This window comes from Heterocephalus glaber, unplaced genomic scaffold (genome assembly GCF_053883595.1).
Source record: "Heterocephalus glaber isolate CG9 unplaced genomic scaffold, H.glaber_assembly_v1.0 deba00001600, whole genome shotgun sequence".
In the NCBI taxonomy this organism is placed as follows: Eukaryota; Metazoa; Chordata; class Mammalia; order Rodentia; family Bathyergidae; genus Heterocephalus; species Heterocephalus glaber.
The window spans coordinates 23,664,514-23,691,882 of record NW_028258372.1 but is presented as its reverse complement, the minus strand read 5'-3'; the positions used below and the strand labels follow the sequence as shown (position 1 = coordinate 23,691,882).

General features: G+C 36.3%; 1 protein-coding gene across 9 annotated transcripts in view; it reads right to left on the bottom strand.

Moving 5' to 3' along the window:
- Window positions 1-27,369, bottom strand: part of Hmcn1 (hemicentin 1) — a 421,540-nt gene that overhangs the window by 10,324 nt on the left and 383,847 nt on the right. For 7 of the 9 annotated variants that reach the window (XM_087194441.1, XM_087194442.1, XM_087194444.1 and 4 more), the window contains 17 exons: window positions 27,004-27,174; window positions 26,697-26,867; window positions 24,399-24,569; window positions 24,049-24,219; window positions 23,440-23,610; window positions 23,099-23,269; window positions 22,089-22,238; window positions 21,711-21,848; window positions 20,568-20,689; window positions 19,705-19,942; window positions 15,582-15,644; window positions 14,474-14,593; window positions 13,929-14,063; window positions 11,487-11,600; window positions 10,575-10,700; window positions 8,419-8,547; window positions 3,110-3,460 (listed from right to left, as the gene is read on the bottom strand). In XM_087194441.1, the coding sequence (XP_087050567.1) occupies window positions 3,110-3,460; window positions 8,419-8,547; window positions 10,575-10,700; window positions 11,487-11,600; window positions 13,929-14,063; window positions 14,474-14,593; window positions 15,582-15,644; window positions 19,705-19,942; window positions 20,568-20,689; window positions 21,711-21,848; window positions 22,089-22,238; window positions 23,099-23,269; window positions 23,440-23,610; window positions 24,049-24,219; window positions 24,399-24,569; window positions 26,697-26,867; window positions 27,004-27,174 (2,712 nt within the window). Of the gene's footprint in view, window positions 1-3,109; window positions 3,461-8,418; window positions 8,548-10,574; window positions 10,701-11,486; window positions 11,601-13,928; window positions 14,064-14,473; window positions 14,594-15,581; window positions 15,645-19,704; window positions 19,943-20,567; window positions 20,690-21,710; window positions 21,849-22,088; window positions 22,239-23,098; window positions 23,270-23,439; window positions 23,611-24,032; window positions 24,220-24,398; window positions 24,570-26,696; window positions 26,868-27,003; window positions 27,175-27,369 lie in introns of those variants that run through there. The other 2 variants (XM_087194447.1, XM_087194450.1) reach the window with 2 other exon arrangements.

Below are 27,369 nucleotides of genomic sequence, written 5' to 3'. Positions count from 1 at the left end.
CTGAAGAACTAAACTCTTAGGTCAAAGTCACCTAAAAGATAAAGCTTCTCTTGAGAGTAAAGGGAAAAAGGAATATTAGCTCTTATTTTATTTAAACTTCAACTATCTTTCTTTCTCCTTGCAACCCCAACCCTTGCATAGTTTTTCCACAGAGAGCAAATGTTTTCATTTTGTGATAGAAATATTCATCAAACTTTTCAGATAATTGTAGAGTACTAATGGCAACTTCATATATATAATTGTGCTATGTTCAGCAGGCCATCAACTTCTCAAAATCTCAGTTGATTTTTCTGCCAAAAGGGAACATTGGGACCATCTCCCCTAGTTTATGGGTTTGTTGGAAAGTTCACGTGCAGTAACATTTCAGAAAGCATTCTACAAACTGTATGGAGGCTGTCTGCTGTTCATAAACAGAATTGAGAAAACAGCAATAAAAAGGAGCGTGAGAATAGATTATAATTCAATATTAATTAATGTTTGCTTTAATGATAAGGGATGTAATTTTGGAGATCTAACATTTCTTGTCCCAACTGCATTTTGCTTTGACTAATATTTAAATTTTCTCATAGTCCCTGGGGAGTGGAAAACTGATTATGACATGAAATAGGAGCAGGTGTGCTTTAGGGTAGAACTAAAGAAAAGATAAAGTGACTTCTGGGAGATGACTCACAGCAAAAGGATTTTGCACATGCAAAAATATAACTGCAGTGATTCAAAAGCTGCTAATGATAAATATGCATCAAGTATTTGTCAGTGTCTCTGCACCATTTTAGTTAACCACAACGTCCATTTCATAACTTGTGTGAGTTATTTTTACTTTTTCTCCTTAAAATCTGCTTTAATATAATTACAAGAAATTTAGATTATGTTCAACCTCAAGTAGTTAACATGGAACCCTCTCAGTGCATAAATTTTAAAGTAGTCCCACATATGATTTCTGCATTCACAAGCAATGCCATGTTCATTCTTTCTGTTAGTTTTGGAGTCAATTCCTCCACAAACTAAATTTTAGCTCAGCTTTAACAAGATTTCATAGTGTTAATGAGAATCTTTTGTAACTTGTCTATTTCCAGATGGTTAATTAAAGGGATTTGGTGCTTATAGTACATTACTCATTACAAAATTCAGGAGTTGTCTTCAGTCTTAGTGTAAATTTCTTTATTAGTCCCAATACAATAAAATCATCACCACAGTTTAAGAAATGGCTAAACCTAGTCATTCCAAATAAGTTTAATATCCAGGAACTGACTAGCTATAAAAGTTTACTTTAGATTTTCCAAGATTGATATTCATTCTGAGACAGGAGCTGCCCTAAATACTGGATGACTGTCTAAGAAAAGTCAGTCCAATACACCATAATATTGGTGTAATAAAAACATAAAGACAGAAAACATTCATAAGATTCAACTATAACAAATATACAGCTATATGTTGTAGCAAAAAATAGAGAATTGGGTTATTAATCAGGGGAACTTTCTTAAAATGACTTGAATTTTCAGAGGAAACCAGCTAGATGGTGCTTAGAGCTGGAGTCTGGTTTAGTTCATCTATCATAGCACAAAGTTTCTGGGCAGGAGTTAAGGTGGAATAGAAGAAAAGAGCTTATCTATAATGAAATCTGAGAGTGGAATGGTAATGGCCCTGAAAATCCTTCTGAGAGAATGACTAGAAGAAACTTTGAAAGACAAAATGTCAGATGTTGCCTGTCAATAAAAGAATAGTCAAAATTTTAACTAACGATAAGTCAAAATTCTAGGTCGAAAAATGACCAATACTTAGAATGGTTTGGAGTACACAAATTTAGAAATTATGTAATGTTTGACCACATGGACAAAATGCAGAACATTGTTAATAAATGAGTTAATGTTTGAAGCATTAGCAACTAGCACTGTCCACAGCTCTGTGAAGCTCATCACTAGGAAGAGGTATCCATTATACCAAGTTTCAGGAAAAGTTCTGGGAAAATATGAATCATAGAACAAAGGGTAAAATTTGAGTGGTCAGAAGGATGAAGGGTCCAACTAAGTAGAGGAGGCTGAGAAGTTGAGTCCACCTAAAATTGACCAAGGAAGCATGTCTGACAAGTTAATAATCTAAGAACAGGGGTTGGTGAAGGGTAGAAAAGAGAAATGGAAAAAAAAAACCCAAACCCTGAAGTTACAAGGAGAAGAAATCCTTAGAATTTTTGAACGTTTAGTAGAATGCAAACAGCAGAGAATAAGCAAAGTGTAGAACACTTAAGAGAATTATAAGAAAATGAAGTTGGCTATATAGCGCTTTAATATAAACAGAATTTCTGTCTTTCCTTCCTCTCTATGTCTCTATTGTTTTTTCTCTTTGTTTTCTTTTATGTCTAACAAATAGTGGGGCTAATTTCTGTTTTCTAATTCCCCTAAGCAATTAGCTCAATGCCATGCAAACTGTGGACACTCACAGAAAATTGAGCTAAATGAATGACAGATGGTAATGTTTACAACTTAATAGAAAAAACAAGGCCTCAGTTCTTAAGGTGGAAATTACACTTTTGCAAACACATAAAATTATAGACTTGTGAGTTTAGATAAAGGTATTGAATGCATATATTTTAGAGTGATGAAAGCAACTTAATTTTGTCCTGGTTCACATTTTCTTTTCTGTGACATGCATACACAAAATAATCAAACCGAGAAATTCCATGGTGAATGTGGGGCCAACAGTCAATGGGATGTTGGTTGTTATATAGAATAATTGATTAATCCATTGCTTTTGCATCAATCAAATGTAGCCATAATCTGATTGTATTACGTGACAACAAGTATGCCTTCTTTTAAAATTTCATTCTGGATGCCACTAAAATTTGTTTCTATATAGCATTAAATTTAGTAGCACTTTTAGGGGCAATCAAAATGAGAAACTGTTAATATAACAATAAATTATAGAATGCACATATGTAAACACATCATTTATTTGAATAAAGTTTGTAATGGTTTTAAGTGCCAAAATAAATGTCACCCCAGAGTTGAGATGGTATGTAGCTCCCTGCACCCAAACAATAATGGGTGCTGTCCCCCTACTGAGACCCTGCTCAAGTGAGCCCACAGAGAGGAAATGTAACACGGCTGACATTTACCTACACATGTGTCATGGATTGCCTCAGAGCCTTCGGGGCAAGTTTTCCTAATAGTCCTTCTAGTCCTGGAGAAAGATGTTCTGCTGTTTCTATACTCTGAGTAGGAGCTGTAGAGATGTGAGTACTGTCTGTAATGCTGCTGAGGTTGACGGTTGTGTCTCACAGGGGAGAACCGCGCAAGGTTATAGCTACTGTATTGAGTGCCATAATGTGGGAGCCTCTCCAATCCAGCGCAAGATTTCCCGTCCCCTAATAAATGTTGTCCTGGGGGGCAGACACACTTGAAGCTGCCAGGGGTGTTGGAGCACTGATGTGCACAGGGTTTGGGCACTTGTTCACATTCATTAATGTCTGCTCGTGTGCCATGATACATAAAAAAGAGAAAAAAAAACACACATACACAAAACACAGGAATAAAGAATCAGTCTGTGAAAGAAACTGAAGACATTATGTTACCCTCCACAGCCAGGAATGCAGTAATTTCCCTCAAATGTTGTGAGCTTTTGAGAAACCTTTAATCACCCAGTTATGAGCATTTAGGGAGATCCTGTGACTCTCCCTACACACTGTTTCACTTGATGTGAACATTCATGGACAAGCTTTATTTAAACATTCATTTTGGAGCAGGTGGCTCAAAACAGCAACACTAATTCTGTGGATCCATCCTCCTTTTACTTTCTGTTGTGATGCTTTTAAGACCTAATGAACTGTTTCAGCCTTGTCTTCTTTGAAAAATAAACAAACAAGGTGGATGTTTTATCAGTTTGGGCCAATTTAGCCACATCTTTACGTGTAATGGTAAGGGCAACACTGGAATTTGAATTTTATAAACACTACACTGAGTTCTGATTTCACCTAGGTAGGGAATACATAAAAGGGTTGAATTTCTTTCCCTGGAAACAAAGATTCAAAAGAATGTAGGATCCTAAATCAAAAAAAAATTTCATGAAACTACAATTTTTTTTTTTTATACTGGGGATTGAACTCAGGACCTTGCACTTTCGAGGCAGGCGTGGTGCCACTGAGCTAAATCCCTGGCCCAAAACTACGATTTTTTTATTGGTTTTGGTTTATTATGTAAATTCCTCCCATATGTGAGTAGTTATCATCTGAGAATGGTTGTAAGTACTTAGTATATAGTACTCAGAGTGCTACAGCTTTGGCTTTAGACACTGTAGAAGATCCTGGGACAAAGTGGTGAATAAAATGGGCATAGTCTGTCCTCATAAAGCTTACAAATTTCTTTCTCAATGTTGAAAGATTTAAATCACTTTTAAGATTTAAATCTCTTTGAAATTGATTTTCTTACGTAAAGTGATGCAAATTACATTTTCCATGTCCATATTAATGAGTGCTAGTGTCATTTACTGGAAAGTGCACCTTTATTTTAGTGTCTCCTTTGTAATACATCAAGAGTCCATAAATATAGTGGAGTTTTGAGGATTTCTATTTGTTCTGTTGGACTATTTACTCACTCTTGAAGTAGTACCATGTTGTTACTATAACTATACTTTTATCACAAGCTTTACAATAACAGCACCTAGTTCTTCTTTACAATGTTGTAGCAGTTCTCATTTAATATAGCTGTGAGTGTGGTCCTTTCTATTCTTTTTTGTAATTCTGTCATTTTTTTTTCTTATTCAGTATGCTGCTGTTAGGTACATACAAATTTCAAATTGTAATATTTTCCTGGTGAAAAGAATAATATATCCCAAGTAATGCTTTTAACCATAAGGTCTACTTTATCTGATGTTTTGCTCTTATTTGACAGTATGCATTTTTCTACCATTTATTTTACTTTCACTCTTCTTATGACCTTATGTTGCAGATGGGCCTTCCCTAACTCACTGGGATGTTAGATATCTTACTTCTATTCTTCTTGTGGTTACCCAGAAATTTACTGTTTTAATTCTAGAAGTCTGGTTTTGTTTTTCAAATTTGCCAAGCCACTTTTAATTGCTATCTATTCACTGAAGATATTTACAAGCTTACCTTTATTTCTATAAACATAATAAGCAAAACTTTTTATTTGAATCTACACTTAACTACACATAAAGAATTTGTGAGACTTTTTCTACCAGTTGTTTCTGCTATTTCATTGTATTTTGCCTTTTTGTATGCCTTACTATTTCTGATCATACTGCTCATTGACTCTGGAAAATTAGGGAAAAAGTACCTTCTTCCAGAGAAGACTCATATCTGATTCTTCCAGGTATCTAGGGTTAAACTGATACGATATACAACCATGCATAAAATCTGTGAAAAGATTGGCCAATAACACAAGTTATCTTTCTTTTTTCCTTTTCCTTTGCTCAATATGGAGGAAACCTTTCCTGCTGTCCCAGTGGAGTGAGGAAACATGGTTTTACTTCTGGTTCACCTTTGTCCTGAGAAGTTTCACCTAAAATCGCTGAGTGCTGGGCCGGGACGCCGGAGGCCGCTGGGGATGCTGGGCCACAGCACGCAAGGTGCCTTGGCAGTGGGACTGACAGCCCCAGGCCCCGCCCCGAAACTACAATGTTTTAACAGTCTCAGAAGTAAATCTCTTAATGAAATGACATGTATGAAGTTTCAAAAAATTTTTTCTTTCAACTTGTTCTTTCTTTTGATAAAAATATTGTTCAGATGGGATTCGGATTTTCCTAAATGGTTGGCAATGTTGGAAACATTTTAAAATATTTATACGTAATTTTTACTAGTATGTAACTACCTCTCCACTTACTTCTTTTTATGTAAGTGAACTTTGTCTTTTCTGCACCCATCTTTGCCCTTCTAGGATTTATTCTCCAGACAGCAGCCAGAGTGATTTTTTTCTCTACATAAACTATCTCACACTGCTCATCTGCTCAAGACCTATGGCCCTCGCTTCGACCTGCTTAGCTTGCCTGGGGGACACCGAAAGAAGAGGAATTGTCTTGGGCCGTACATAAAAATAAATACAGCGGTACACAAACTTAGTGGTTCACCAACTTAGTTTGTTTCACAGTGTTGGAAAAGATGGCCACATTGGTGTTTGTGTGGGAAAGATGGTGTCGGTTGTGTTTGTTACCCAATGCGGAGTTGGCAAACAAAAACAAAATTATGCCAAATGCTTCTGTTTGCGAACCAGATTACTTGCACACAAGAATGTTCACGAACCAAGGTACCACTGTAGCTAATGTATATAAATAAAGAAACTTTTTATTTTGGAATATTTTTATTATAACACATTTAGAAGAAAACCTAAACTATCATGGGCTCTTTACCCTCTGTCTAGCTTTGGTGCAGCAGCGCTGGCCCTCACTGTGTCTGGGTTACGGTGACGCATTCCACTCAGAGGGGCTTCGCCCTGGCTGTTCTCTCGGCCTGGAGCTCACCTGCCTAGACCTGCACCTGCTACCTGCCCCTTTATTTCAGCCCCTGCCTAGAAAGTCTGTCTGATCTTGGTGCCACTGCCCTAACCAGGCTCACTCTTTTGCTTTGCCTTGTTTTCTTTTTCTTTTTTTTTAGTTTTATTTTTCTTGAGAGTGCCTATCATTATCTCAAATTGCATTCCGTATTTATTTTGTGATTCTTTCTCCTGATGGAAGTAAACTCCATTGGGACCCAGAACTGGTCTGCTCTGTCTAGTATTCTTTTCTCACAGTTGAGAACATTATCCACCACAGATCAGGTGCCCACTAACCATCTGCTGAATTAGTCAAGTACACTCTAGCAGTAGAAACAACAAGCATTACATAAGAAAATATGGTCTTGAATATAGAAATCTATGTTTAAAAGCTAATGTAAATCCTAATTCTGTTGGTGGAGGGAAGAATGAAATCACATCTCTAGTTTCCATTTAGTTATATTAATAATTATATCACTAGTGCTTTTAATTTTCCATACCATTACAAGTTTCAGATGCAGGAATATTGGCAATAATATTGAATTAATAATTCTGAATTAATAATCAAGCCAAGTAATTTTTTCAAAAGATTAAAAAGAAGGACATAGAGGCACAGAATCACTTCCCATTCAGACATACACTGATAAAACCCATAACATTTTAAAAAGTTATTTTCTTTTCTATTTGTATGTCAGCAGCAAATGGAGTATGTACTTGCAATTCTTTCTGTAAATTAGAAGTGAATGAAAACCAGGAATCAAAGCCACATTCTTTAATCTATTAGAACAATGGCATGAAAACAATATAAAAAGGTATAATAAAAGTAAATTTTGCTTTAAAACTAGTAGGCAAAATTAAAGTTAGATTTTTAATCTTTTTAAAGGTAATAGCCTTACTTTCTTCATTTATCCCTCAGTTCAATGTCAAGCAGTCAACTGCTGGTCAAATTAGTGAACAAATAAACAATTTATTCTTGCAGGTCACTATTTTGGCTGATTAAGATGTTAAATCATAGGTAGTACAGTATCATAATAGAAGACTAAAATGATATTATACATTTCTGCTATTAAAAATATTTTATTTTAAAAAGAGTTTCTAGCAATGGCACTGGCTTGAATAATTTGATTTGTGCAATGTACTGGCTAGGGACAACACAGTGATAGTTCTAAGCCTAGGTGAGAGAATTTGCCATAAATAGTTGTTTACTAGACAGACAATCAGGGCAACCAATTTTAAAACCATAGTGTGAAAGCCAGAAGCTAGTATTTTAAAGCCCACACAATTTTTTAATTGCACTTAAATAATCTGAAGAGTAATGTGAAGATCAGTTTTTTTTATTATAAATACATTACTTTTTTTTTAAAAGTATGTGATTACCTTCTTAGAGTTATTTTCTGTTATCTGCTTTATATTTGATTAAAACTACGATGGAAAAAATTCACAATTGGGAGAACCGACTTGAATTTTTTTCATAAAGGGAATGAATGGAACATGGTAAACAATAAATACATAATAAGTTAACAGTTATCAATTCATTTAAATTGTATGGCCACATGTTAATCCTTCATATGTAAACTTTCATATTACATACAAGTATATTTCATAGTCAAATAAGATGTACCTATGCAAACATTTACATAACATACATAGATGAATAATGAAATAAGTTGTAATAGCAATTATATAAGAACTTCACTTTATGTGTGGTATTTACTTAGTAAGTGGCTACATTATCACTTGCAATGTCAAAATAAATTGATTTCAGTATGAAGTCTCTGAAGAAGTATCCAATTATGCTGTGAATTACTTAAATCAACTTACATACCTTCAACTTGTAGCAAAAGAGCATGTGAGGATAAAGACAGTGGACCTAAACAACTTGGTAAGGCTAGATAACTATATTAGAAACTTTACTACTTAGTAAGAACTCCTGTTAACTTACCCATACAGGGTCTTCCAAGTCCTTGGGACCGATAACCTCTTGGGCAAACACAGTGGTAGCTGCCTCTTGTATTCTCACATATTTGGTTATATCTGCACTGATGGGTCCCATCTTTACATTCATCAATGTCTACAGACATGGAGGTAATAAAAAGTAATAACACTTCCTCTTTTGAAGCCCAAAGCCATTGTATTTAAAATTAACAGCAGGTAGAATTGCCAAGGGTTATGTTTCTCACCACGTGGTGACTTAGGACTTTAGAACACTTCGATTCAAATCCCAGCGCTTTTTTGGCCATTTTATTTATACTGACAACTAAGTAGTGTTTATGCAGATTCAAGGCAATAGAACCTCATCATTTCTGATCTAGTTTTACATATCTAACTTCTGGCTGGACATTTCCATTCCGTATTTCAACACTACTTCAAATCCAACATGCCTCATGTCTTATCTTTACTCCCTTATTATGTCAACAGTACTTGTTTTCCTAGTCAACAGGGCTGCTGAAACCCAAGTCTTTAACATTCCTTTACTTGCCAAGATTGAGTAATTCTGTTTCCTTCAATCAAAACCATAAATCTTCACATTTCCATTCCCACTGAGCTGCATTTTTGCTGTACCTTCTTAAATGGACTTCCGATCTTTCGGTTTATCTCATTTCTAATAATAACAGCTGCATGTAATTGTACATGACCCTCTGAGTTGTCTTTGGCTCTCTGTTTCTCTGTCTGTCTGTCTGTCTGTCTCCCTCTCTGTTTTTGTGGTAGTGGGGATTAAACCCACAGCCTTCACACTGAGCTACATCCACAGTCCTTTTTATTTTTCATTTTGAGACAGGGTTTTGCTAAATTGCTAAATTCCCCGGGCTGGTCTACAACTTATGATCCTTCTACTTCAGCCTCCCAGAATGCTGGAATTATAGGCATGAGCCATCATGCCTGGCTTCCTACTCTTGAATTAAGGAAAATATTTACCTATATCCATAGCGTGAGAGCTGAAAAGCTTTGAAATTTAATAGTTCAACACTACTCCACTCTACTAAACCCCCATGTACCTCAATAATTATCAACAAGTGGTCAATATCCCTTCATCTATATCTATACTTGCCACTCATATGATATTGTTTTGAACTGAATCCAAGACATATATAGCTTTATTAATGAATATTTCAGAATAATTTCTTTTGAAAAACTGCTATCTTTACAATGAGAAGCTTAAACTTCTTTTGTTTCTGTGGCACTGAGGATTAAGCCCAGGATCTTGCACATGCTAGGCAAAGGCAAGCATCCTACCAAAGAAGCTATGTTCCCAACCCTTAAATTGAAAATTCTTTGTGATTTTAAAACTTGTCTGAGGTAGACAGTTGGTAAGAAGGAAAGTTTCCACAGTTTAGCCCAATGGGACTTTATGCTTTCTTTTTTCTACCATCTCCACTGATTAATGCTATTAGATACAATATGGGTACTCATACAATTTTATTTGTGTCTCTTTTAAAGTATTTTGTTGTGGCTTGTATTGTTGTTCTTTTCTCCAAGTTGAGGAGGGCAATTAATCTTAGTAGACAGGAAGCATGCAAGAACAGGGAGTTTTCTGGTTTCTTTTTATAAATCCTGCAGTTGTAGAGTATAGAGTAGGCATATGAAGAGCAAACTTTAGAAGAAATATAATTTACTTTATTTTCTAGTCATTGATTTGCTATCTTTGAACTCAATAGGCTACTAAAGAGTAGACACACAAAGAATAAACTTCAGGCAAAAAATAATTTATTATTTGGCCAGTGATTTGATATTTAAACAATATTTGGTTTTAAAATAATTATATTTTGAACTTTTAATAAATCTCCACAAACATTTTTAACCATGCTATAAAGCTGTAAATGTATATGGTAAATTTTATATTAGAAATAATGTGAGATAATATACTCCATGTAAATATTAAATTATGTAAACCAAATGTGTAGTTGATGGAAGCTCAAAATGGTCATAAGTTTCCATGGTGAGCTTGGGCCAACCACACTAGAAATTTGGAGTACTAATGGAGAAAGAAAAATTCCTTGTTAGCTTAAATTTACTTTCTCGCTACTTTTTGAAGTGGATGCCTTACTTGATTGATTGATAGTAAGTATATTTTGGCCACTGAAATAGCCAGACACTCACCAATGCAGGTCCCATTTTCTGCCTTAGTCATTCCATTTGGACAAAGATCAATGCACTTATAGCCACCACGGGTGTTCTTACAGTGCTGATCGGGCCTGCATACGTTCTTTCTACACTCGTTCACATCTGGGTAAAAGAACAAAGGCAATGGAGATTGAGAAAATGATTTCATCTACTTTTTAAGAGAAACCATTCCTTTGAATTTTAAGGATATTACAAACAAATATGGATGCTCATTGCTTAAATCCAACTAGGCATGTAACATACTTTAAAACAGAAAGATAAAAATAAAAAACAAAGTATTGCTTTACAGAGATGATAGCCATACCAACCACTTCCACTTCCTAGAAAAATAAAATTTATATCTGTAATGTTAATATTAATATGTATGCATATACATGTATGGATGTATATTATACTTCCTTGAAATACTCAGTAAATAGTGGGCCTGTTAAAAGAATGGTTCTGTAATTAGAAAACGAATCCATAAAATATAGTATTTAACTCCATTTTAAATTTTTACCTGGGTTATATCCATAATGCATGGTCACTGACCTATATATGAATCAGTCTTGAGACACAACATAAGCATTTAGATCAGATAACATTAAGAAGAAATGGACAATCCTTTATATATTCATTTCACTATCATGTATAAAGTTTATTTTGAGAAATTTACATTGCTTACTTTTTTTTTTTTTGGTACCAGGGATTGAACTCAGGATCTTTTGTTTGCGAGGCAGGTGGCAGAACCACTGAGCTAAAGCCCCAGCATACATTGCTTACATTTTAATTGAGTTAGAAAGGCTTCATTCATCTATTGATTTAATAAACCACACCATCAATAAAAATACATGTTGAAAAGGAAGTTATGGAGATGTCATTGCTTTGAATTCAAAGCCTTTTTCTTACCTATGCATTTCCTGCCTTTAAGCTGATACCCAGGTTCACATCCACAGTGGAAACTTCCTATGATATTGAAACAGCGCTGGTGACAGGGGCTAGACTCTTGACATTCATTAATATCTGTTAAATAAAACAAAACTTTCATTATATGCTGTTAGGAAGCCTTATTTAATTCAACCCAAATATTTAACATTTTAAAGATCTTGATAATGACCATGCGTAAGATCTTGTCTAAAACTAACCCAATACATTTGCTTTCTTATCATCTGCTAAATAATTGATACAATTAACCTCTGGTGAGGTTGTCTCTCTTCATTAGTGAATAATTCAGAACTATGCTGATGTAGTATTTACTCCTCTGCTCTAAGTATTCCATCACATGGCTCCCACTCCTGTTTCGAGGACACTTCGGTTCTGGAATGCTGCTGACAGACTAAAATGAAGTTAGAGGGAAAATGAAAACGGTGCTAAGGTCTTTTGCAATGTCTTTTGCAGCTGACCTTCCTTCCCCTTTCTTGCTGCTATTTGCCTGATGCAGGCCTTTAGCACCTTATGTCTGACTGATTGCAGCAACTTCAGCATTTCTCCTTCTCTGCCAGCATTGCCAAATCCTTCCCAAACACCACGTTGCTATTATACAATAAAAGAATGCAGGTATGAAATCTCCATTCTTGTACACTTGCTTATGTTTTGTACCTTCTCTCCCCTCTCCCTCTCCAGTGCCAGAGGAAGAGATCTCTTTTCCCTTTTAAGAAAAGCCCTTCTGTTTAAACTTCTGACCTCTGCAACTCCTCTTCCTCCCCAAGATGAGGACTGTGGCCCACCAATCATTCCCTCCCCTGGCGTATCCTTTAAGACCTTCCTCTTTACTGTCATCTTTCCCATAAACCTACCGACATAATCAAATTTCTTCTACTATGCCACAATTTCCTCCCTCAGGTCACATTTCTCTCGAGTTCCTGGCCCTTCCCTATTGTTCTACTCCAAACCTTTTGACAGAATAGTCACCAAACTTAAGCTCTTCTTATTTTCACTTTTCATGACAAAATCTGAGATTGTCAGTCTTTTATTTTGTACTTGTTTTCTATTTGATATCTTTTAATCTCCTGAGAGGCACAATGTGCTAAGTGATATATGTGCATTAATGTAAATCAACACTTCTAAGGACTACTTCTTAGTGTAGATTTCTTTCTTTCCTTTTCCTCTTTTGCCTGGCCTGCTTTATCCCTTTTTACTCTTTTTGTCTACCACAGGAAAACAACATTCACAATCTAGTACGAATAATAACATATCTCTTCCACAACTCACATATGTCTCGATCTAAATTTATAAATGTTTTTATTTTTCTTTGGTCATTGTTTGTCTTCTAGTTACATACTCATACTCTATAAAAGTTGCGTATACTTTCCTACATTTGGGTTTTCTCATGCCTGCCCAATGGTTCATGGTATAAATGGACCACACTTAATTTATTCTTTTTACTGTTCAGTTTTGGATCTAGCTTTTTGCTTCTATGAAAAATCCTGATGGTAACTTCATTCAGAATTGCCCAAACTTGGAGGCAGCCAAGACATTCACCAGTATGGTGAATGAATAAATAAACTGTAATACTTCATACAATGGAATATTACTCAGTGCTAAAAAGAAATATGCTATAAAGCCATGAAAAAAACATGAAAGAAACTTAAGTGCACATTACTAAGTGAAAAAAGTTAGAAAAAGCCATTATCATAGGACTTCAGCTATATGGCATATTGGAAAAGGCAAAACTACGCAGACAGTATAAAGATCAGTAGTTAACAGGGGTTGCTAATAAGAAGGGGTGAATCCTGAAGCATAGATTTTTAGGGCAGTGGGACTACTTTGTCTTCTACTACAGTGGTAGATACATGTCATTATACATCTGTACAAACCCAAAGTGAACCTTAATGTATGGACTAAGATGGACACTGTCGTGTAGACTCTGAGTAGTAATGATGTGTCGATGCAGGTTCATTCATTTTAACAAATGTATCACTATGGGATAGGATGTTTATAGTTGGGCAAATGGTGTGCTGTGGAATAGTGGGGTTGGTACAAATTTTGCTTTGAACTTAATATTGCTCTAAAACATAAAATCCATTTTAACAAAACTTTAAATATTGCAATGGAGTTTTATGAAACAGATTCAACTACATTGTTCTGTACGATTTTTTCCAAATGTTAACAGGCAAATGCCACTGAAAATCACATTTCTACAAATATTTAAAATAGCTGTGGAATATTACATCTTAAGCTTATCAAGAGGCTCAACTTGCAAACATGTAAAGGAGGGTTCTGGTTTAAGTTTTCCCGAGGGACTCCCTTTTATCTGGCACCTTGCCCTTGGAGTTCCTGACAGAGTTTAAAAGGCACAAACAGGAGTCTAATTCTTGGTATTGTAAGGATTAAAAGATAACATGTTTATACCTTGACAACTCAGCCCATCAGACGTTCTTCGAAAGCCAATTCCACAATGAACCACGCAGCGATAGGACCCGATTGTGTTGTCACAGTCCTGACCTGTGTGGCAGGTGTGTCCTCCCAAAGCACACTCATCAATATCTGCAACAGAATGAGTTGTTCAATTAGTGAGCAAGAATATATAAAGGACCACATTTTTTGCTAACGTCATTTCAGGTGAGTTAAACAGCTGACAGGCTCACCGCCACATGGTGTGGTATCTTCATAAACTGATCAATCAGTTAGACTTTTTATAAATTAAGTGACTTCTCCTTTCTAGGATCTTGAGTGAGTGACTCCAGGCCTGCCTGCTCAGAGTGCCCACAGGAAGGCAATGCCTGAGCAGTATTTCCTCTTTCTTATTTTCTCAACAATGAAGACCTTCCTGCCTATTGTGAGGGTGTGGGCAGAGATAATAGGAAAGAAGAGGCTTGGTGGACCATGCTTTTTCTAGGTCAAATATTGCTTTACCCATGCTTGAATGAGTCTACTGGACTTAACTTTGTGGATACCTTGACAAGTTCTTCCATCGGCAGCAATGGTGAGGCCTTCAGGGCAGGAGCAGTAATAGGCTCCCATGGCATTATGGCAGGTATGGGAGCAGGGATTGCCTGCTCTACACTCATCTTCATCTGAAAAAGGCAACAAGGCAGCCCAATCACCATGTCAATCTCTACTTTCTCAGAGTTATTAAAATTGCTGAAATACTCCCATATGGAAGACAATGAGTTGAATCAAAGAAGAGAGTGCACTAAGTGCCACAAAATGGAATCACTAGGTAAAAAATTGACTTGAGGTCTTCAAGTTATCTCTGATTGTGAATAGATACTTAGATTTTATTCTACAAGAATGACAGCTAAAATAATTTAAATACTTTTTATCTGTTTTTACTCATTCTCCAGAGTATTCCTAGGAGACAAGTATTTTTGTTACTATCTTCATTTTGCATGCAAAACTGAAGAACAAATGGGATAAATAAATTGTTGAATATCACAGAGGTTACTATTGATAAAACTGGCATTTGAACTGGGCAGTCTAAAAATTACCTTTTTTTTTGTAAGTCCTTAGACTACATTACATTGTGTATCAGTGAATGAGAAGCACAGTGTAAAATTTGAGCTCCCCAAACCATTTACTTAGCTGTTCATTTATTTGTGATTCTTCTGAACTGGTACATGGTGGTACAAAGTTGGTTTAGCCCTTAGTCACAGGCCCAACAGCCCTGTCCTATGCTATGATTGAGCAGTTCTGTTGTTAGGTGACTTCGTGTTGGACCGCTCTCCTCTCATGCTCATGGCAATCAAGCTGCAAGATGGGGTTTGGTGTTGTCCCTCTGGTCACTCCACCTCCGCACTTGGTCACTATCCCGGATATACTCAACTATGGCCAAACTGAGAGAATTTAGGCTTTGTAATCTAACTCCACTTCAAATCTAGTTTTGCCACCTAATACTAAGTGATCCTAAACAGTTTATTTAACTTCTCTACATCTCAATTTCTTCAGCTGTCAATAACTAATAGGACTGTTGTGATGATTAAATACTTAGCAAAATGGCAAAAATGTCCATTAAATTATATCCATTATTGACAATTTTATAAAAATGTTTATTTCTTTACTTACCAGCACAAAATGGTCCAACAGAGTCTAAGGTGAACCCGGAGGGGCACTGGTTACTGCGATCTCCTACCACAGAGAAGAAAGCAGGTAACTAACTTACTAGAATATTAATATCTGGTTTCATTTTTATCTACCCTTCCCTGGAAAGATGTGCTAAAGGCAAAACACATGATGCAGATATGCAATCAGTGGAAAATAGCAAGAATGGAAAACTTTTCTTGTTCTTCAACCAAGAAGTAAACAAATCATAGTCCAGAGATTGTTGGCAAGCTGCCATTGGAAACAGATTTTCTGTTTAAGTTGTTTACATAAGTCAAAAGAAATTTAAATTATTCTGTGATAACTAAAAAGAATCCAAGATAACTGTGTATGGCAGGCATAGCCATAGGCAATATCCCATTCTTCCAGCCATTACTGGGTTGTTTTATTCTAGAAGGAAGAATGATATTTTCAAGCAACTTAAAATAATTTATGCCAGTGAAAAACAGAAACTCAATGAAGAATCCTCCTTTTGTGGCTTTTCTCCATTTGAAATGTTGAGCATTTGGGTTACAGTACTCCATGTGTGATGGGTTTCCCTTTCTATGTATTCCCTTAAAGCAAGGAGAAACAGGCATATTGTGACAGAAGAGATTTAACTTAGATGCCAGTGAAAAGCATGCCAGCCTGTTAGTAAGGAACCACTTCTCTGAGAGTGTGCAAATTTTCCTACATGTACAGGAGAGTAGTAATAGAACGGATGGACTGAAAATGTCTAAGGCACATGCAAATGATTAATGAAGGCTATTGCTTGGTTAGTTTCTTATTTTAACCTCACAACTTCCACATAGTACCCAAATTTCAGGTGAGCAATTTGAGGCAAGTTATGTATTTTCCATAAGATTAAGGAGCTAATATGTACAAGAGCAAGATTTAGATGAAAGTCTATTAGACTTTCAACCACCGAATCAGGTGGTGGTCATACATTTTTCATTTATTCACACTTTCCTTTATTTAACCAGTATGTTATGTGGGTCATGGTGTTGGGGGTATAACTGTGGAAAAATTCATGTCATGTAAACACAATAAGTAGCTTCAGTTTTGGTTTTAATTAGGAGACGTATATTCCATTAAGTGGCATTTAGGAAGTTTTTTGAGAGACATTTTCATTGTCATGATGATGAAGAGGAATATTAAAATTCAATGATTGGAGAAGGCCCTGGGGCAGGAGTTACAATACTGCCATGTGTGGGACAGCACTGAAAGATGTGTTCTTTGTGCTGAAAGACTTTCCTGCAAATAAAAAGCTGTAATTATATGAGTTTTAAAACTGTGTCCCATATGTTAAACATTTTCCACATAAATATATAATGAATTTTCCAGGAATGCAACTGTGATATACATTGATATTTAAAATGTTATTAAGAGTTGCTTAAAGCCCTTCTCTCTGCCAAAAAAACCTCAATCACAGTGGGATTCTATATACAAGTTCAGGTTTATGATTAATCTCTGCCCAAAGATTTTAGACAACAATAGTACATTATTAGTTTCCTCTATTTTATCGTTTATATTAAATTAGTTATTTTGGATTATATTATGATTTGTATTTCAGGGTAGTGGGAGGTAATACAAAATATGTGTTTATGTTATAAGAATGTGTGACAGTAGTATAAACTTTAAAAAAGTATAAAATAAAATTCCCTATAATCTGGTCACTCAGAAAAAACTACACTTGTTTGTTGACATTTTGGTTTTTTTCCTTCCAGTCATTTCCATGAATATATATGTACTTTAAAAATTAATTTAGAGGCTTTGGATATGGTTGATGGACTGCTTGCCTAGCATGCATAAGGTCCTGGATTCACTCCCCAGCACTACAAATATTGAATTAAATAGATAAAGAAAAATTAAGAATATACAGACGAATAATTGTCAAGCTTTATTAATCATAAAAATCATTAGGAGAATTCATTAAAAACACACATCCTTTAGCTGGGCTTGGTGGTGCAGGCCTGTAATCCCAGCACTTTGGGAGCATGAGGCAGGAGGGTCACAAATTCAAGTCTAGTCTGGAAAGTTTAGCAACTTAGATGCTGTCTTATAAAATTAAAACAAAAGTTAATTAAAGGCCTGGAATTGTAACTCAGTGCAGAGGCCTTGGGCTCAATCTCCAGTCCACAAACAAGCCAACCAATCCTTTGATCCCATCTCTATCAGAACTGTCAGGGAAGAGGAGTGGGAACTCATGTCAGGGTCACACTGTATGCTGCTTTTCAGCTGTGGTGATGCATGAACACCCTACTTTTCATTTGTGAAAGTGTGCTAGTGTCTAATACATGTTGGCACTGGACAAATATTAAATGAATGAGTTGCACAGGTTTAAAAAATTATTTCAATGCTTATTTAAAAGATTATTACACAGTGGTTACATGATATACATATTTATATTCTATCACCAGGAAGTTTATTAATTATTTTTCTATTATGAAATAACACTGGATGAAACTTTGTGAATAGTCATCTTTGGTTCTCTAATTTTCTTAGGATAGACTCCTAGGAGAATTTGCTGGTTAAACTACCAAGAAGGCAAGCTTGCCCCTTGCTGGTCACTCTAAAACATACTACAGGCACACAGTTCTTGAAATTTACAGCACCACTGTTTTCAACAAATGGCTCATAGATGTAATTCATAGAATTATATTATCCAAAGACAGCAAAGGGCCTTATGGTCTCAATTTCCTTATATTATGGGACCCATTTCACCCAACAATACCCTTACAGATGCCACAAGAACCTTCATGCAGTTTCAGGTTTAGATAATCTACATGATTGAGGGGGTAGAAAGTCCTATGACTCTTCAAAAATGATTTTAATTCCTGTAGTCCCAATAGTATAAATTAATTTATGATAAAAAATTGACTTCCTAGTTATCTTTATATATTAAGATGGAGTACTGAAAAAGTAGAAAGAGGTTAGATTAGAAATGTAAGCATAATTGAGAAAGAGAAAATAGTTCTTCACGTCAAAAAGCTCTTTTCAATAACTCTGTCCAAGTGGCCAGAACATGCATTATAAGAATAAAGCAAGGAGGCGGTGGTAATGCTCTGAGCTGAGAAAGTAATGGTGCTACAGATCTTCACAAATCTAGGATTATCGTCCTCCCAGAGTACTATGAACTCAAATCGGATGAAGGAGTTTCGATATGTGTTGCAGAAGACAATGGTCATATGCACAATGGATGAAAGAAAGGTAGACAGTGCAATGAATTTTAAGGTATTTTGCTAAGTATAATAAAACAAAATGATTCTGTTTAAGATCTCTTTGATTCATTGTTGGAAAGCCAACACACACACAAGGATAATGTACATTCTTTTAAGTATACTCATGGTAACCTAAAGTTCAAGGCTGAAGTGATGCAAACATTTAGTGTGTGCAACATAATTACACACAAGTATCTCCCACCATCAAACCCCCACAGACTATGGAACACAAGTGGTTGAGGTGGCTCTTATGACTGAAAAGGAAATCTCAGAGAATAGATTCAACAAAGAATCACACAGTGTGGGAGGACAACTTAAATCAAGGTTGTGGATTTGTATTTGGGAAATGGAAAGTACTTCAAAATTATAGTTTTCAGGAATGAAAAATGACAGTTGTAATTCTGATTATTGTACAGTTTTTAAAAGCTCCTTTGAAAATATAGAGACTTTTTCTTTACTAGTTTAGTTTTAGACACACCTTTAGATTATGTTTCAGGAATATTACAAGTTCCTTGACAAATATAAGATTCAGAATGGAAACACATAAACTTTATAACCAAAGAAAAAAATCATTCTGACAGATTATATAATATGTTTAACCTTTTCCAAGTATATAGAACAGAACAATAACTTTACTATGCAGAACAAAGAAGCATATTGGTAAACTAAGTGTACTAGAACTCCAATTGGCTTGGCATTAACACAGGGATATACCTACAATAAAACATAGACAACACGAGTAAAGAATCTGTTACTGTAATTTTAGATCTCAGTGTTAATATACTTCTTTTATATGAAATGGCATCAATGCAATTCATTTTACTCTTTTAGAAACAATTAGATGGTATAAAGATACAGAGTTTTTTGTTTGTTTTTAGTAAAATTACCTTTGGAAATTGAAGCGTGGATTTTAAAACCCAAAGTTTCTTCTAACTGGTTATAGTCGGATTCCACAGAGGATGCATGGAGTGTTTCTACCAAGAAAGGCATTCTTCCCTGTGCCTCATCATAGAAAATGGTATGGTTCCATGTGTATGGGACACTGATGCCATCAATGGTGAAGAGCCTAGTGGAGTAGGCATAGAGCTGCCCAGGACCTGTTTGAATGTAGTCCTCTGTGTAATCCTAAGGAGAATAATTGCAAATTGAAGATCAACATAGCTCATACTATTTTTTTTCTTAAAAGTATTGTGAGATGCAAAATGAGAACAAACTGGCTTAGGGGCTAAAAGACAGAATTCTAAATAAAATTGCAATTGTATAGTAGAATCCAGGAAGTAACTCAAAGTTTGGACCTTTCAACTGCAATTATGTTAATTCTATAATTCACCATCATAAATTAAAGTTCAATAGAGGAATTTGTAGGGCAAGAGTAAAGCAATACATATATGGATGATTATTATCATTCTTTGAGATCTGAAATTCTTTTATGGATGGTACCTGAAAACTTTTATGTAAGAATTACTATTCTCTTTATCTGTAGAAAATCAAGCAAATATGTAGCTTAAATCAAAATAGCAGTAATCTTGGTGCCTAAACAGGGTTCTAAAAGCCCTCGGAGCTTATAAAGACTTGCCCTGAAGATTTTTAAATGAAGACCAGATAATCATTTATAATCTTGGTGATTTACATATTTATTCTCCAAAGTGAACGAGGTAAAGTACACAAGTTCTCTGTGTTCTTTCTATGGATCTCTGACTCACAGTCATTATTTGAATCAACAGTGAAGCCAGTTATCTTAGCATTTTACCTTTACGTTGACTTCAGCAGGTGACAGAAGCTGTAGGACATAGCCACTCACAACAATATCTAGCAGCAAAACACCATCAGAATCCAAGCCCCGGGCAACATGAGTCATGCGCAAGATTTCTCCTGGGAATTACAGTGCATTCATTTTCACAGCAAACAACAACAAACAAACAAACAATATATATATGGTTTGCATAAGCACAGAACAAATTTAAAGTTCAGCTATGCCATTTTAGTTCAAACTTGAATAAACATGGATAAGAGAATTAAATTTCACTTAGCCTTCCAATTAAAGAGCTAGGCCCATTTAATTACGTTTCTACTAAGAATTCTTTTTATGTGGTAAGAATGTAGCACACTGTTGTGTAGAGGATCCCGCACTTTGACCCACAGGCGATAGCAAGGCAGTGCAACCAAAATGTATTGGCTGTGAGAAGAGACTGGAGGCTTTGCCAGGCAGACTGGCAAAGATCAAAGTCCAGCCACGGGGCACGTTCTTTCTAAATCGCTTCCAAAAGTAGCAAAAGTGCACTTTAGTAAGTGGTGGGGATGAAGAGGCCCAACTTGTCATCTGGGCTGATTAAGTGCTGATTAAAGACACACCTTCCATCAGCTCTTCTTCCTTAAAGTCTTTGCCATGGAGGCTGACTAACTTTGAAGAAGTGGAGCTCTGCAAAAACCTGCATGACCATGAAAAGGTCCATGAAGAGCTATGTACACTAAGATTAGAGATAAAGTGAAAAGCCTTTGGATTTCTTTGGTTTTATTTCCATCTTTATGATAAAGAATCACTATAGTTTATTCCAGTTGAATCTTTAGTTGAAGACCAAAGTCCTTAACTAATAGTAATGACTCGTTTTCCCTCTTTGACTTTTAAAATCCTCTCTAAGGATTTAAAGAGAAAAGATACAGAAAGGAGGAGAAAAAAATTGCACTTTAAAAATTTCTATAATTCTTGAGAACACATAGGCTCATAGATTTCATGTTAGCATAGGAAAATACAAAAATTGCTTCTGTATTATTTATGATAAGATTGGATCAACAACTTTGTAATGATTCTCTTTGGGTACTTATATTTTTCTTAATCACCAGCTTTTAGCCATCCATTAATACTCATGGAGTATTAAGTTTTGCTGATGCTAACCAGTTGCGAATTCTACTTGAGTTTCTCTTTTAAAGATCGCATTGGTGAGGGTAAATCCATTGACTGCTTCTCCTATTTCCTTCGCTGTTGTCCAGTAAATGGGATTTAGAATAGAAACTATCTTTCTCATGGCTGGACCTAAAAAAAAAAAAAAAAGATAAGATAACAAAGCAAAATGTTCATGGGCAGTTTTCATGGTTTTTATAGTAGGTTATACACAAAGCTGTATACTAATCTTTAATAAGACAAAATAAATACTTGTCTCCCCTATACCTTTAGGAGTTTCACATTGCATAAAGCTAAAGACTACCTATTATATTGATGATTTATTTAGTAGAATCCTCTAGAAATTTCAAGTGAAACTAAGAAGAGTCTTACCAAGACTTCGAGGCACATTGGTAATTTTAGCACGTATTATTTTAGTATCAGAGTCTGGGCTATCTGTTACTGTGGCGTTAAGGAAAGCAATTCCAAATTCAACATCATTAATATTTCCAATAACACTTCCTCTGGCTCGTTGGGGCCCACCTATTGGGGGAAGAAAAAACATTCCTGGATAAGGAAGCAATTCCAACAACATTACATGGGAGAAAAGAAAGCCAATATTCAGAGATGTTACAAATCTTCTCTCAAACATCAAAAGGTCCTATGACATCTGAATTTAAAAGTGAAATGAATAAGCTTTTAAAATATTCTACTTTCGTATAACACCCATCATCCCCCATAAATCCAGTCTCTTTCCAATCTATGCACATTGTAGTGTCATTTCACAAGCCAAAGAATACAAATCAGCATTTAATCCTATGACCAAAATAAAGTATGTGTTTGCTGAAATGATGATGAAAATGAGAGTTTACTGAGCCGGTCACACAGAATAACAAACACTTACTATGTGTTAACTTTTAAAAATCCTATCAGCAATCCTACAAGGGAGTTTAAATAGCCATGGTTTTCAGAGTAGGAGAATAATAATATTTTACTGTCCATACTCATGTTGTCCATATTCTGATCTGTGAATGAACGAAAAACCTCTGCTTGTATATGATTGCTGTTAGAGATGTAGTTGCTGCCCTACCTTCACATGCAGGCTGGAGTCTTAGCCTGCTTTTCCTTACTCCGCCTCATCATTTTACCTGTCAAGCCCAGAACTACAATGTATGGCTCTACAGACTGCAGCCTTTCCTAAGAAGACCCAGAAGGAGCAGGTACAGACTGAAACCCTATGCATATTAGCATAGAGCTGCACTAAGAGCAAAAAAGCACACTTTTTTTCTATTTCTTCCTTCCAGAGTTGGTAGTATTTTGTAAATTGTGGGCCCAGAGTGATTTGCACACTGACTCTAAATGTGTGCTAACAAGGATCTTGACAGTCTAATGCAGTTGCTTACCTGGACATGCTTGGGTATTGCACCTGGATACCTGAGTAGCATCTCCTCGACAGGAACGGCCACCTTTAGATGGCACTGGGTTGTCACATAGCCGTTTCCGAGTCTTTTCACCTCCTCCACAAGAGACAGAACAATGGCTCCAACTCTGCCAGTTTCCCCACCCTCCATCCACTGTGAACAAGAATTGAATGGTCAATGTTAACCAATTGGCTTTAAAATCTGAATCTAAGGTGCCCCTGCCTATACAGCCTTGATTTTACAGTCTGAAATGATGAGGCTACCACAAGAAGCACTAAGTGAAATGCTGTGCTCATTCTGTGGCCAGGAATGGAGAAGCTCACCAGGACACATGTCAGTGTTGCACCTCTGCACCTGGGTGTCTGGCCCTGCACAAGCTCTTCCTCCATTGGAAGGATGAGGGTTATCACACGTACGGTACCGCCGCATCTGCCCTCCATTGCATGTCCGGCTGCATGTTCCCCAGTCAGTCCAAGGACTCCAGTTACCATGGGCTACAACATGAATAACGTGACATAAAAACAGTGCTAAACAATGACATTCATCCCAAAAGGATGGAAAAGCCTCTCCCCAGGAAATATAAAAGAATCATACAAGTCTACAGACAACTTCCAAAGGCAAATGGTTTCACTGGCGCTTTGACTAGAAATTGGGTGTACATGCCAGTGAGTATGGGATTCCCTTTAAACTACTACTACATTTATTGTTGGTCACTCTTAAAATATCCAGGAGCTGGAGGGTGTGAGTGAGACAGGGTCTCTGTTCTTGATGAGCTGAGGGTATGTGTAACACTGAGAACACAGTAACCATACATTTCAGCAGCCTAAACCAAAGGCTGAAGAACCAATTAACACAATATTATAACTAAGGACCTAAGGTCACAATGAAACTTTAAGAAAGTATAATGTTGACTCACTGTTTCCAACACTCACTTGGACAAGGGTCATTATTGCAAAAATCACTCTGGATATCACTTCCTTCACATTCTCTTCCCCCATACTGAGGGGCAGGGTCAGAGCAGTCCCTTGTTCTCTGTCTGGTACCTCCTCCACAAGACATGGTACAGGCACTCCAGCTGGTCCAAGGTCCCCACCTGCCATCAACTGGATTAGGAGAAAGATATATGTGGTTGGTTACTATCTAACAATGATGAAGTAAAAAAAAATCAAGTTCAACCCTGGGCACTACTAGGCCAAGTGATGCTCTTGTGACAGTCAGGATGAAATAGATTCTTACTGACATGCTGTTTAGATAAGACATATAAACAGTGCACTGCTCTTACCTGGACAGGGTCTCTCATTGCACATTTGCATTTGTGTTTCTGCCCCGCTGCAGTAGGATCCATCAAATGATGGTGGTGGGTTATTGCAAAGCCTTGTTCTCATCTGGGTACCTTCCCCACAACTTTTGCTGCATCTACCCCAAGGATGCCAAGGACTCCATGCTCCATGAACTACAAACATCCCAGGAGACAGTGTTTCAAGTCACAGACCATGTTTGTTTAAAATACAAACAAAATTATACAAATAGAGTCACTCCGGAATCATGTTCTTCTTTCTCCTTCTGGTCAGATTTTCAAAGGAATTTGTGTCTAGAGAAATTCAGAAGGCCTATTTCATGCCGAAATAAATGCTTAAAATTATCCAAAGGGGACTATTTTATTAAAATTAAATTTAATCAAACTACCATATGTAAACAGAACTGAGTGTTTAAACCTTAGCTAAGTATTTGCTTACAATCCATGCTCAGGGGAAAGTGGAAGGAACCAAGGAGCTTAGGAGCAAGTCTGTATAACATACCTAAATGTAGTTGTGAGCAACACAAATATTTCAGCAATTATAACTTGTACTCAAGAGTGGAAGTCTAGATCGTTAATCCTGATTCAGCTTCATCCTCACACATCTTCTTGGATTTCAACAAGATGATTTGCAGTTGTAGCTCTTTGAAGAATTTTCTCCATTACATAATGTTCATGAATTAAACATCTGGAATAACACACTTACCTGCTTCCTAAACTGACCAATTGTTTCCAAAGAGTGATAGTAAGGCCTTCCTTTTGGTAACTAACATATTACAGCATGTAGCCATAAGACTGGAACAACTGTATGTTTCCTACCATGTGTGTGGTCTAAGAACAGACAGCATGTGTTTTCATACACACAAATCAGTACCAGGTCATACTTTCGCGTTAGAAGAACTTTCTAGACTTAGGTCTTATAAAACGTGTTTCTTTTCCACCTCTTTAACCAAGATATGAATCAAAATAGGGGCAATAACGTCTGCAACTAAATATTTTCTTGCTGTAACATACCAGATACCAAAATAACGAGTTGAAAATCAAGTAATGAGAAAATCATTTGTCTGAATCGTCTGGACAATATTTAAGAACATATCTTATATCTTCTCATAATTAACTGGTTTTTGATTGAGTTGAGTACTTAATCATGCTCTGTAGCCAGAGGCAGACACCCAAATGTGTTTTAGCCAAAATGAATTTGCACTAAAAATGTATTTGACTAAATCTTAAAGGCAAGAGGAAATATGTGGCAGATATCACTCAAAACGACTTCTGTATTAACTCAGATTGTGGATGCTTATAGTTTTCATTTCAAAAATTCTGTAGTTCTGATGATTTTCCCACATTCTATTTTCCAGGCTAGATGAATGAATGAATGAATGAATGAACAGCACTGCCTCTGTTCTATATTTCTTTTGCGTTGCCAGACAAGGAGCTCTGCCCATCTTGACACTAGGCAGGTGTGTATGTTGCCCAGGCTGCCAATCACAGTACCCTTTTGTATTCAGCTAAGTTCAGACATGAGCATAGGACAAAACCAAACAAAACCAAATATGATCTTTCTTTAGAGGATATGAACTCTGTGGGACAGAACTCTTTTTCTTTGAGGCCTTGGATTATAGGGCCCCCATGTGGCAGCAGCTGCTAACAGTCATTTTCTCACATAAGGAAAGAGTTTAACAGAGAACAAAGCCGAAGAGAGAAAAGCAGAGATGAGAAATGGAAAACATACTAGTAAAAACATTGGGCAAACTCTTGCATTCAGTCATACCTGAAAGGAGAATTTTCTACTTAAGCGTGTTTCAGTTTGATTTCTGTTACTTAAATCTGAAAGAGCCCTCAAATACAACATGTATAGAAAGCACCTAGTGTGGTCCTGCTGTATGCTAGGTATTTAGTGTATGGTAGCTATTAGTATTGTAATCTTCACTAGGCTAATTTTTCTCACCTGAAAATGGATGGCTGGGTTAGATGTTACCTGAAGTAAGAATTCTAAAATTTTATGAGTTTTTAAATATTTAAGTTTTCTCTGTAGGATTAAAATACACCAAATTGTGAAGCCTTTTTAATATTATATTAAATCAGGAATTTTAGTTAACATAGATTAATGTCATATCTTCATAAGTTTAGCCATGAAACCGAACTGAGAACATAGAGAATAAATCTATTCTTAAAGGTGGAGGTGTTAACATCTTTCCACAATATAAAAGATAATTAAAACTCCTTTATAGGAATTAAAATATAAAAGTTTTGCTTATTTCAATATTATTGGTAGATTCTCACCTGGGCAAGGCCTAATGTTGCACATGATTATTTCCACAGCATTCCCTTCACATGGCCGCCCACCGTGCTGGGCTGATGGATTACTGCAAGTTCTGGTCCTGGTTCGGTTGCCATGTCCACAGCTCTTTGAGCATTCTTGCCAAGGACTCCATTCTGACCAGTGACCATCCACTATACAAAGGTGAACCATGACGCTGTCAGGTATATTTCAATTGAAAGAACTAACACTGAGGCAATCCCCCATAGGCAGGGAACAGAAGCTGATGTCAACTAAACACATGGCAATCAATCAAATGCAGAAATGTACCTGGACACAGCTTGTTTTGACAGTTTCGCATTTCTGAATCCAAGCCTTGGCATGGCTTCCCACCATTGGCTGGAAGGGGGTTATTGCATAGTCGACTCCTCTTCTGGATGCCGGTCCCACAGGTGACGCTGCAGGGCCTCCAGGCAGACCATGGGGAAAATCCACCATGAACTGCAAATAAAACACTGTGCTTTGCCTCACTTTTGTATTTAAAAGACCATGTCAAATTTCATTTCACTACGGACTGGGCACAGAACTGAATCTACGATTGTTGAGAAATAGCTTATGGGAGTTTTCCTTTAAGGTAAAATTAAAGTCTAGGTGAAGAGGAGAATGTCAAGTAATTAGAGTTCCCTCTCAGATCTG